The 13,275-nt window shown below is 44.7% G+C and overlaps 1 protein-coding gene across 1 annotated transcript in view; it reads right to left on the bottom strand.

The window, feature by feature from the left end:
- Positions 1–11,648, bottom strand: part of CYP7B1 (cytochrome P450 family 7 subfamily B member 1) — a 190,971-nt gene extending 179,323 nt beyond the window's left edge. Inside the window, exon 1 of the mRNA XM_090040066.1 lies at positions 4,775–11,648. Within this exon, the coding sequence (XP_089896192.1) occupies positions 4,775–4,863 (89 nt within the window). The 5' untranslated portion in view covers positions 4,864–11,648. The remainder of the gene's footprint in view (positions 1–4,774) is intronic.
- Positions 11,649–13,275: the final 1,627 nt, after the last annotated feature.

Raw genomic sequence — 13,275 nt, forward strand, 5'->3', positions numbered from 1 at the left:
GGAAAATCATGCAACTAATGTTCTTATTCATAATTTTTTCAAGAAGCTTTGGTAGCAAGCACAATACTCAGTACTAAATATCCTCAAGTCAGGCCCTAATATAAGAAAGGCTACTTCTCTGAAAGATTAAGGTTTACATTAAAGGTCAAATACTGTTGATCTTAGAGATACTACTGAGACTTCAGTAACACAACTGCTGTGAGTAAAACAAACATGTGGCTCTGTGTGCTACTAACCCAGGGGTGGGCAAAGGGAGACCCAGGGGCCAGATGTAGCCCACCGGGCCATTCTATCCGGCCCATGGGGCCCCTCCAAAATTAAGAAAATTTATATTTAGCTGCCCCTGGCTGCCTGTCATGAGGCCCTCGATGGCTTGCCAAAACTCAGTAAGTGGCCCTCCACCTGAAATAATTGCCCATCCCTGTACTAACCTCTTAGCTTAGACAAACAGTCTGCAGTCAAGAAAACCTGTTTGAAAAAGAATTAGAAATAACAACACCACCAATTCAATAATGGGAAGAAAGATTGGAATTATCTTAAAAATATACACTAAAGAAACATACATTAGCAAGTGCTACCAGGTTTTGTTATTATTAGAAAAACTTTTGAGGAAGGGAGGAGCTCTTTCTGGAGCCAAGAAAATTTCCCCAACAAACCCTTTAAATTAACCTTTCCTCCTACCTACCAAGAGATAGATTTTCTGTAGCATGCAGGAGGCAGGCAACCCTATCTGACAATGAAGTTTAACTTAAAATATTTCCCCTGATTAAGAAAACTTTTGTTCTGGTTCTATTTCTGCACCGTGACGTTAAACCTTGGCAAAGAATGAAAAAAAAAGTTCTTTGTATTATTATTGCCACTGGCATTCAAAAGATAAATATTTATAAAAAGGGAAACCCCCTTTTCCTTTTTATGCAGTTGCCAAATAATATATTTAAATAATTTAATAATGAAGTGTATTTACTTAATCCTGAAATCTTGTTATGGCTGACTAACACCAGTAGTAGTACAGAAATGAACAAGCAGCAAAATAATTAAATTCAGTAACATTTCAGTCTTACCCACTACTGTTTTGAAACAGGCCCCTCCAAATACTGAGCCATCCTGGTTCAGGAAGCCGTCCTGGATCAGCAAAACATAGAAACTCACCTGTAGGCCCCAGTGATGATGATGGGACTTAATTTAGGTATACCCTTAAGCATCTCATTAAAACATGGCCATTGCTCCCTCCTAAGATTTTTTCCACAGCCCACTTTGAACAATACAGCAGCTTCAAATAAAGGTGCAATACCTACTCCCAAGAACCGTAGTTATTGGAGAAAGCTTCCGACATCGTCCAAACATATAAATTCCAGTCCATGCTCTGTAACTGCAGAGATTGTGCCAATTACAGACTTCACAGAATATTCAACTCATTGGCTCCATTTCTTCAGCAATTCAGTAAAACTTTACTGACATGATAACCTTATCAAAGGGCTGGCTTACACTGCAATGGTTTACCAGCATGCGTTGTTTAGACAGGCAATTTTTTTTGCCAACAAGTGCAAATACAGATAAGGTGCCGTGTATCAGCATAACCCATTGCAATTCCTGAAGCAGGATAAAGCAGACTAGATAAAAAGCACTTACATACTGTTACAACTGAGTCCATATTAGAGGGGGTTCTCTATTTCTATACCACCAACATAATTAAAGCAGCAACATATTCTAATGTAGACAAGCTGTAAAAAATATGGACTTGTTCAGCTTTTTGTCAAAGACAAATATGAGCCTCCACAGATGGGGGTTTTGTACGGTTTGTTCTTTGTCCCAGCAGTGTCCAGTTCTGATTCAGTGCTAAATGGCTGGGCATCTCTGCCTCACATCTCTCCTTTTTCACAGATTCAAGCACAATTTTCTCACATAACTCTTTGAGAAAAAGTCAAACTTAAAAACTTACTTGTTGCAGCAAGATATTACACTTGTATTGACACACTATTGAGGGAACTGCAGTAATTTAGCAAGACAATTTTTTTTTATTTGCTTTTTCCAGTGACTCATATTGGTGTTCTAGATGCTGGTCTAAATATCAACGAGTTCAATTCACAGTAATTCTGTTAACCTGAGAGCAGTTTTGTCTGCTGAGGAAGGTAGGGAGTCCTACTTCCAGGGCCTCGTAGGATAGGTCCAAATAAATTATTAGGAATCAGATTTTTTTTAAAACTGAAGGCAGTTAGTTCTTTCACACATATGGAATATATTGCTATAAGACATTGTAAAGGCTGACACAATTTAAGCAGTTTCAAAAGAGAATAGGCCAGATAGGTTTATCAGGTGCTATTAAACCTGTTAATGATTATGTAATCTCTAAATGATGTATAAAGAGGACTTCCTAGGCCTCTAAATGCTGGAAGCTGTAAGGGAAGAGGTGCTAGGGACAGATTCGTTTAGTTAAACCCTGTATATATACTCTCCCCGTTATTGTCTTCCTGTCAATTTGTTTTCCCAGGTACAGTGAGCCTCTATAAGCCTCCCATAACAGGAAGAAAGAGAAAACTGGGATGCGAGTGTGATTCCAAACGGAGCGCACCAGCCAGTGCCCACTGCCTCCCAAATGAGTCCGAGGAGCCTGAGGATGCTGCCCTGTGGAACTGTGCCCGGAGACATGTGTGCAGGAGGGATTACTTGGTTAAGACCACTTAACCAGGTTGGAGTAATCTCAGTCCCTTTATTAAGAGAAGGAACAGGTCCTCTAAACCAGGGATGCTCCATCTCCAGCCCGCAGGCCAAATGTGACCCGTGCTTAGAATCTGGCCTGTGGTTATCCCCACAGGTTGCAAAATTTGGCAGCGGGCTGCAGTGGCAGTAATGCCACCTCTCCCCAGTGCCAAAATTCCAGGTCCTACGGGGCTGGCCAAAGCCAGGCCACAGCCTTCCCGCTGTAAAGCCAAATTGGAGCCAGGCCAATAACGCCTTCCCCCCTGTGGGGTTAGGTCATGTCCCCCCTGCCCTCCACCCAGCAAGGCCTGGGCTGGGTCATGCCACGACCCCTCCCTCCTCACACGGCCAGGCTGGGACTAGTCCAAGCTCCCTTTCACCATGTGGCTGGACTGGCACCAGGCTGCCCCCTCCCCACTCTGCATGGCCAGATGGGGCCTTGCTAGATCCGGCCCATGAAGGGATTGGGCGCTGTCCATCTGTCCCACCGGCCAAAAGGACTGAACACCACTGCTTTAAACCAATGGTTCTCAAATGTTTGGGGGTCAAGCACCCCCTTTAAGTCTGTAGCAATACTGTGCTGAACTTATTCACTAGAGGACAATTTCCAGCATTACTATTTGAAAGCTGCTACCACTTGTTAACAGTTTCCAAAAATGAATATAAGAGGTCAGGTCATTTATATATTTACATTGGTTTTATATATTAATATAAAAGCAAAACTCAACAGAAATACTGAGGATATTATTTTGTTTCTTTATTTCCTCTCAAAAGAAGAATTCCCACCCCCCACCCTCCACCTATAACACATGCCCAACTCATACATGTGCCAGGTACCTGTAAAAATCAAGAAAAACTACAAGAGTGGAGAGGGAAAGAAAAAATGTGAGGCAAATGCTATTTCATTGGTCATGTTATTATTATCTTCGTTGGTGCACCGTGACTCACTCAAAAAGATGATAATGTATTTACAGTTCTACAGGACAAACTGAAAAGGCCATAGGACCTCTTAGCCTCTCTGATTATACATTACACACCAGGGCAAAGAACAGGGAAGGCTCAATATTATAACTCAGCTAGGTAGGTGCAACTTGCAAAGCTCCCGCTCAAGGTGCTAACTAAAGGTAACTACATTTTTGTCACATTTATTTCCTGCTGTCTCTGGCATGTAGATGAACGCGGCTTCTCTAGCGAGGTGTGATAAGAAGCATCCCATTGGAGTTACCAAACACGCATGCAGAGCACCTGACCTCTGTTTCTTGGATGCCCTTCTCTTTGGTGAGGGCTGGGGATTGCAAAGATTCACGGAGCTGATGCTGGATGAGCCTTTTCCCAACGCTTGGGCGTGTGCCACATTTTTCCGACGTGCAGGTACAGGCAAGGCATTTGGCAGCTTGTCGGAGCCTACCCCAGCCACGCGGGATCCAAACCCTCGCCTCTTGCAGGGGCCGTGCTTTCGTGGTTAGGCGGCTCCCCGGGGCCCCGACCATCCAGAAGTGCATCCCCATCCCCCCCCGGCGAGGGATCGCTCTGCAACACGAGCTGTGGCAGGTCTCTCACTTGGGGCCGGCGGGGTGACACCTGGCCATGTGACCTGAGGGCATGTGCTGGGGTCAGGACGGGGACTGGGGACGTGCCACGGAGCCGTGTGAGGAAAGGCACGAGCCGCGCAGCCACGGGCACCAACAAAGCCCCCGCGAGCAACATGGGGCGCTGCATCCGCGGTAAAAAAAAATAAAAGGCGACAGGGGGCACGGGATCTGCAGAAGGGATCAGGGTTTGCACTGCAAAACCCCCATCTTAGAAAGGCAGATGGCTTTAGACCGACACGGCTCCCACCTCTGAAAGGGGGGAGCCCCGTGGAAATGGCAGCAGCTGCTTCGCGATCGGCTCCTGTCTCGCAGCAAGAGTTTCTAAAAGTATCTCGGCGGGGAAGGGGATGCGGAAGGTGCGGGGGGGGGGGGCGGGAATCCCAGCCCCCGCCACTCCCCCGGATCGCGCGGGGAAGCAGCTCTCCCCGCCGCCGGGACAGCGCAGCCCCGGGCTGAGCGAGCGCCCTCTCCCCGCCGCCCTTTACCTTCTCCTGCCGATGGCGGCCCAGAGCAGCAGCGCCGTGGCGATGGCTAGGCCAGAGGTGCACAGAAGGGACAGGTCGCAGGAGGCCATGGCAGGGCACGGCCACGCACCGAGCCACCGCGCCGGGGAAAGTTTGTGCGCGCTCCGTGTCCTCGCCCCGCGCCGCCTCCGCCAGGGGGGCGGGCCTGGCTCCCGCGGCTCGGGCTGGCGGCGGCCTCTCGCCTCTCGCCGCGGCCCCGGGCTCCTCCGCGCGGGGCTGCGCCTCGCACCGGCCGCGGCCGGCGGAAGAAGCCCGCGGGGACCTACCCGCCGGGGGCGGCCAGTTGCTCACGAGAAGACGAGGAGGATGTGTTGTAAGAGGTCACTAGAAAGCCCCGGGAGGAAGTGCCCACTAGGAATCAGCCACCCACTCCTGAGCGAGTGCTAGCCTTTCGACCTCATCCCGGGTTTCTAGGGTGAGGTAAAAGTGTCTCGTCTACACCAGCCACTTACTGCTCATGAGCCTCCTCACAGTCTGAGACGGAGGGAGAAGATATTATTGGGGGGGGCTGAGTGCACGAGAACCACAACTCTCTTTGTGCTCTGCGTGGGGCGACGCAGGCGCGCTTAGCCTCGGCCTCCTCTGCGCATGCCGTGGAATTAGTGCTGCCCCCCAAACCCTGGACTTTTGCTATCTATGGTGAGACTGTGGCTGGAGTACAGACTGGACTTTTGCCTTGGTGAAGCTGCAGCTGGAGTACTGCATCCAGTTCTGGGCTCCACAATTTAAAAGGGATGTGGAGAAGCTTGAGAGAGTCCAGAGGAGAGCCACGCGCATGATCAGAGGGCAGAACAGGCCTTATGAAGAGAGGGTGCGAACTATGGGACTCTTCAGCCTGGAAATGCGCAGGCTCGGGGTGAGTTAGTGGCAGCCTATAAGTACATCGGGGTGTGCATCAGGATCTGGGGGAACGGCTGTTCACCAGAGTACCCCAGGGGATGACAAGGTCCAATGGTCACAAAGTCCTCCAAGATTGTTTCAAGCTGGACATAAGGAAGAACTGCTTTACTGTCCGAGCCTCCAAGGCCTGGAACAGACTGCCGCCAAAGGTGGTGCAAGCACCTACTCTGGACACCTTCAAGAAGCATTTGGATGCTTATCTTCCTGGGATCCTTTGACTTCCTGCCCCTGAGGTAGAGGGTTGGATCCAATGGCCTTACAAGGTCCCTTCCAGCCCTAATGTCTATGAAATCTACACAAACCGTGCTAATAGCTGGCTGTGCAGTTTTATTAGGCTAATTCGCTGTAAATGTCACTAAAAAACCATGATACGGCACTACTGCACAATAACTCTAGGTACTGTGCATTTAGTTATTATTTTTTTAAGCGAATACTAAACTAAATGCTAAGGCACACTAATGAATGTATAGATGCACCCTGTAAATACAATTTGACTTTAAAGTAATAGATGCACAGAAACTATTCCAAAGTAAAAACACCAAAATGGGAATCCCAAGGACCTGCCTACACAACATTGGTTCATTACAACTAGACTGTGCAGTTAAAAGACTATAATCCATCAGCAGTGTAAGGGCTACAGCCTATTGCAAAAAAACAGGCCATGCCACAAGATCTATCCTATGTACATGACCCATATTACCATAGTGTAAGTGCCTCACAGTCCTTAAGGGATAATGTTTGTAGTTGTGTTGCTCTAAAATTACAAGCAGTCAGCAGAGGCAATATCTTTTATTAGACTGACTGAACAAAAAAAATTGCAACTGTCCAGTTGGTCTAATAAAAGATATCGCCTCTAGCACACTGATTCAACAGCTGTTAAGGAAGACATGATTCTTTGGATAAATGTGATATCTTCTATTAGACCAACTAAATAGTTGGAAAAAACTGTTCTTTGCAAGCTGTTGGGCACAAACACCCTTCTTCAGGCATAGGGAGAGGCTGCTGGAGTGTTTCCATTCTCCTGGGGAGTTTGGAAGTCTATATGCCAAATGCAGGTCTGTGAAAATGCAAATGTGTAGCAGGGAAGATCAGAGGGGATGGGAGACAATAGGTCTGAGGCAGGTAGATGTGGAGGGGGAAAACCGGGAACGTTGACCTAGAGATATACTGGAGCTGGTAAAATTTAGAGGTTACCTGGAGATATCAGATGTCAGGCAGGTTATAATGTGCCATAAATCACAGTTCTTAATGCATTTATTCTCAGAATAAGGCCTTGCTTCAATAAAAATGCAGCCTCGGTTGGGGGTTGTCACTTTTTTTTTTTAAATCACATCCCTAAGAAAAATGGTCACAAGAAGGGACAATATTTCTGTGTAGACATGGGCCAGGATACCAGTCTCCAATGTCTTTCCCCAGGAACCATAGTCTGTGTATGCATTTACAGAACAAAACCATTTTTAATAACACCGCCAGTGGCAGCCTTTTGACCCAATCCCATGTTTGTAGGGTGAGGTGAAACTTGTTTGTACTACTGTTAAAGTATGGTTTTACTTTAGAGTAACAAATGTACAGAAACTATACGAAAACAAACCAAGCTTTTTAGTTGTGCCAAGTCTTCGTTGTATTCTTACCTTGTGATAGCTAATACATATACATTACTCCAAAGTAAAAAACATAATTTTTTAGCAGAGAAGAAAAACCCTCCAAACTGCTATAACTCCCAGATTGGGCCAGCTAGAGCCAGGATAACAGGAAAGCCACTCTTTTGCATTTGTTCTCCATATGTCTCCATGAGCTGGTTCTAGAGACAAGCATTTTCAGGAAATGTCAGGAACTTGTTCTCAACCAATGCAAAAATCAATCACATTTCTTGGTACAAATATAGATTGATCCACTCCATTGTCATGCTTATTAGTTCAAACTCATGGCCTTGTTATACCTTACACCAGGGGTTTTCAACCTTTTTTAAGGAGTGTGCCCCTTCTGGTGGCAGCAGCTGGACATAGAGTGGAGAGCGGGTGTGGGGTGGCAGCAGCCGGATGCAGAGCTGGGCAGGACTTGCACGCAGCAGCTGCGAGAGGTGGTCGATATGGCAGTGGTGGCCACCACATGTGAGCTTCCCCCTACAGCATCCGCCCCTTCTGCCCCCTGCATCCAGCCCTCTCTCTCTCTACAGAGGGGAGCCACTACTCTGGCCCTCCTGCACCGGCCCTGCTCTTGGGAGGCAGCAGCGCAGGGTGGTAGGTGGCAGTGCTCTATTCCCACCGGCCCATGCATAACCCCTACCACCTTTCCAAGTATCCCCGGGGGTATGCATACCCCCCTGCCTTATACTGTATGCTGCTCAAATGTTGATCATTGTTAGCACTAGTTTGGGATTGAAGTAGTCACAAGGGGCCTGGAGACCTGAAAGGTAAGAATCCACCTCTGCCCCACATTCTGGGCTTCCCCTTTGCCCCCCAGGCCTCTCCCAGTTACCCCCAGCCCCTCTAACTAGGACAGTCAACATTTGTGGGGCTCAAAGTACAACATGTAACAAGGCCCTAATATAAACTGGGTAACACAGATCAGCAGTAATTCTGCCCTTGAGTGGTATAACTTTGAGCTGCATAAGGACTGCTTAAAACTGGTTTCACATGTTAATTAGTGGGTAATCCAAGTGCTAAGAGCTCCAAGAGCCACCCAAAATTACCATGTAACACCCTCAGCAGAGGAACAAAGACTCTCTGGTTTCAGTTAGTCGTACCAAGCACTATTAAAAGCCAGGTGCTGCTTACTCATATTAAATTGTATCTACCTCTCAGATTTTTTTCATCAGTTTCACTGTATTTTTGGCTTTTTATTCAAGTTCCTAAAAATGAGAATTTTTAGTGGAACCATAGGTTTCAAAAAAATTTTAAGTGTAACCCTTTGGTGGCAGAATAAAGCTGGCAAAAAATATGAGCTCAATGTGCCCTAAACGTGCATAATTTGGCAGAAAAGTAAAAAGAACCTAACATTATTTCACACAAGCATGTCCTGGTTCTTAAAACAATCACATGATTTTAGGGGGCCTAACTCATATAATTAGAAACTTTAGGGTTAGAAATACTGTCTACCTCACTCCTCAAATTGTCTGATTTATTTCACTGAGCAGCTCAAGGAAGTAGTAAGGTGATTTTCGTTTTACATAGGGGCCTCATAATCTGGCCCATACTACTAAAAACCATAAGCATTCCCACTGAAGTCAAAGGACAAAGTAGTATTGTGTAATGTAGGGATCTGTTCTGACTTAAAGAAAGAAAACTTATTCTTCTGGTATCTTGAGAATCAGGGTTTAAATTGCCTGTCTTAGATTTTTTGTGGGGCAGATGAGTGGATTTAAAATCCCCAGTTTGGGATTCCCAAGGGACATTCCGTTCATCTTTGAGCTAATCCAGTCAATTCTTGTAAATATGGCAATTTAGAATGAAATAGCACTGCTTTGTAGGATATTATTACAGCCAGGTTACAAGCTTTCAAATACATTGTTTGGTAACTGAACTCTGCTCTGAAATCCAGGATTCTGCCAACTTTCTCTTGTGAGAATAAGTAATTTGCATACATTTTTTTCAGATCCATTAAAACAAAAATATGCCATTATTCTGAACTGAAAAAAATCATGAGACAGAGTACTGTAGTCATGGAGGATGAGAGATGCAGGGAATACAAAAGTGTTTTGTAATGATTGTCACTGTTAGCATTGTTGAGACTTACTGGAAGTTACTGGTTCAGTACTGATAAATACTAACCACAGTAAATTATGAGCAAAGTCATATTTTTTTAAATACCAAGTACCTGATTCTTTCAGACCCTACCCAATAGGGCAGGGGTGCTCAGAAAGTTTGGGGACCAGATCATAGTAATACTACAGAGAACAGTTTTTCAACTGTGTTTTACATAAATAACATCCAAAACTTCTTAATGTTTAACTCTATGCAAAATTAACTCTCAGTCCAGTTCCTGTTGCCTGGAGGGCCTGTTTAAGCACATTATTACAATTATCCTTTATGTTGCACCACAGGCACACAGATTGGGGTCTTCTTTGACTTAATGCTAAGATTAGGAAAGATTGAGAAACCTTCTGACCTCTAAAATAAATTCCTCTAGAATAGGACTGTGAGATGAGATAGCAGTCACTGACTGAAGCAGCAGCTGTGGGGAGGCAGTACTGTATCTCAATAGTCTAAGCTTGGGGGTTTAATTATGTGCTTTTCTTCTCCACAGCTTTTTCAGTACCCCTGCCCTTCTCCCTTACAGAGCTTGAGTACTTGAATTTCTCTGTGAAGGAAATACATTTTACTTTCAACAAATACATTTTCAAATAGCTATGTTTTTTTTCCATAATCAGATGCACAGTATTTGGCCTCAAACTGAAGAATTAACCTTTCAGGACTCTCGTATGTTTTTTAGGTGCAAGGTACCATAAGGCTCTTTCTCCAGTATGGCCATGAATATGTAAAAAGCTCACGGGGGAGGTGGGGTGTAGGTTGTTGGTCTAAGGACATAGGCAAACAAGGTTCTTTGGGTGAATCTGCTATCTTTTATTACACCAACTTAAATAGTTGGAAAACAATTATTAAGCAAGCTTTCAGGTTCGAAAACCCTTCATCAGGCCAAGGAAGTTTCAGCAGTTGGTGTGTGCTCTTCCTGGATGGAATAAAAAGTAAAGAAGCCAGGGGCTGGGCTGGTACAAATACAAGACAGGCAGTCACTGAAAATGTAGATTGAGGAGTCAATGGGTAAGAGACAGGTTGGGGTGGAGAAAGAGAGATAAGGGGGATGAATAGTGGAGAGATACCTGGGGAGTCGGATGTCAGGCAGGTTATAATGTGTCATAAATCCAATATATTTAGTCCGTGATTTTTAGTATCCAAGAGGTTGATGAAGTGGAGTTCAAAAAAAGCTCACATGCACTTTTTGATAAAGATTAACAATACAATCCCAGCTGGATACAGTAGCTGTCTATTTCATCTCCTAAACAGCTGTGCAGTGTTACAATGTACTGTTCAATGACAGTAGAAATGGGTCTAAAGTGAACAGCAAAACTCCATTGAATCCAGTGTAGATTCCTAAAAAGGTGCTAGAGATGCAGCAGTACAGTATAAGGAAAGATACTTGTATGTGTAATATGTGTATGCGTTTATGTGTGTAATATAATATGACCATATATAGATACATACACATGAATCCAAATATTTTTTATAATGTATGTGTGTGTAGATACATGTTATGGTAGTGTAAAAGTGATGTTGTAGCCATGATGGTCCAGGAATGATATGAAAGGCAAGGATTTCTCGAGGTGATATCTTTTATTGGACCAATTACATAGTTGGGGTAGAGTTAGACATGCTTTCGAATGCAAGATATTCTTCATCAGGTGACCTGATACAGGTACACGTGCACACACACACACACACACACACACACGCATACATGCATGCACACACATACTGTTTATAAAAATGATTTGCGATGCTTCAGATGCTAAAAGACCTTTATAAATATAAAATGTTATGAATAAGTTCCTATACCATGCTAATGGATATGGTAAAATTATAAAGTTCAGTTAAATTTCTTTTGTTTAAATTGTGAATATTCTGTACATATGCTACAATTCAAAATGCATGCTGTGTATATAACTCATACCGCCAATGTTGTAAGATGATATAGATCATATTTTTGCTTAATGAAAATGTAGTGGGATATGAAATAAACTTCATGTAGGATGTGCTCTAGTCCCTACTTTTTTCATATCTCTGGAATTTTATTATAACCTGTTCCAGGATAGATTTCTTGTGTGCCAAAAGTTAAGCTGTGAGGCATATACAAGATCAGATGCCATATCTTTGAGATACTACTAATTTCTGTCTCACAAGCAGGGCTATTAAGTCTGCCCATCACATTCCATTATAGGACCCTTATTTCCATTGAATGTAATGTTTGGGCAAATTTGGGCAAATTTTTTTGAAATGCCAAGTTCTAAATGTTTGCAAAATTGCAGTTTTTATGTGTTCTTTAGAGATTTGCTGAGTTTCAGACCTACACCTATGGAAGAGCTTATTTGTATTGCTATGATCCAACTCTGGGTTAGAACTGGAATTCAAAGGTGCTTCAGCCTAAGCTGGGTTCACTACAGGGTTTGAAGAACAAAACTGATGGCAAAACTTTTTTCTGGGATCTGAGGAACTGCTTCCCTTCATGCCCCCACCCTCACCAGTCCCTATCAAGAGGAACCTTCATCTTATTTTAATGCAGAAGGAACAAGAGCCAACCATGGAGGTAGTGGATCAAAGGAGTGGACTGAGGCAAGGAGACAGAGTTGGAATCTGTCAGTGAGTAAGAGAGACTAGTTGAGACCAGGAGCTGAGTGAGGAAGATACAGAAAACTAGGAACCATTGAGCTAAGCCGGTGATGGGATTCAGGTTGACTGAGAAGCCAATGGTAGAAACTGGGACAGACTAGGTAAGAAGTCAGGATTAGTGAATCAAAATCACTAGGGGATCTAGTGAGGAAATGGAAGACCAAGACATTGAGAGATGGGGGATGTGTGAGGCAGGCTGGGACTGGCTGAGCAAGGAGACTGTGGAAAGAAGTTAAGATAGGACTCAGAAATTGGATGAGAAGGCCGGGAGAGAGATGAAACTAGGAACCATTGAGATTACTGAATGTAACTGAGGGACTAGAGAAAAAAGAAAGCAAATCAGACCTGTAAAGTGGAATAGATATTGTTGGACAAGCTGACTAGGATTCAGGGTTGGAGGGGGATGGGGACTAGAACTGGAACAGAGGATGCAGCATGGCAGACCAGGAAGTCAGGGACACTGTGATTAGGATGGAAAGCTTTAGGGATGTGGATTAGGGCAAAGAGATAGCATGGGGACAGTTTGGAAGAGATTCACAGAAGTGGTTAATTTGGAGGAATAGGCAGCTGAGTTTGAGCCTGTTAAAGAACATCCCCCTCCACTGCCTGAGATCTCCCGAGTCTCATCATTCCTTCCTCTGCTGTCAGCAAGTATCTGTGAAATTCACTGGCAAAGCATCCCATTCTCTTTAATTCATAAAGAAGATAACAACCAACTACTGCTGTAATTTATTCAATGATTTCAAGTATGTGATGGATCTAAAAGTTTAAAACCTGCAAATGACATGCATAGTGTCAATATGTTAACATAATCAATTATTTTTATTTGCTTTTTAACATATAAAATGCTAACTGTCCCCATGGAGCTCAGCCCAGTGGCGAGAGGTGGGCAGAGCCGGGGCCATGCTCTGCCCCCCCACTCCCGGGCTGAGCTCCGAGCAGCTCTGCAGCCCCATGGAGCTCAGCCCCGTGGCGGAAAGCAGAGTGCAGCACCAGCTCTGCCCGCCTTCTGCTGCTGAGCTGCACTCTGAGTGGCTCCGCAGCCCCAGGACAGCAGAACCAGGGCTGCACTCCATCTCCTGCCACCGGGCTGAGCTCCATGGGGCTTGAAACGCGTCAAAATAGTTTCGAAATGAAACACTTGGTGAAATTTCGTACAGCCCCAGTCTATAGCCCCCA

The sequence above is a fragment of the Crocodylus siamensis genome, chromosome 3 (assembly GCF_052110815.1).
Source record: "Crocodylus siamensis isolate JL-2025a chromosome 3, ASM5211081v1, whole genome shotgun sequence".
In the NCBI taxonomy this organism is placed as follows: domain Eukaryota; kingdom Metazoa; phylum Chordata; order Crocodylia; family Crocodylidae; genus Crocodylus; species Crocodylus siamensis.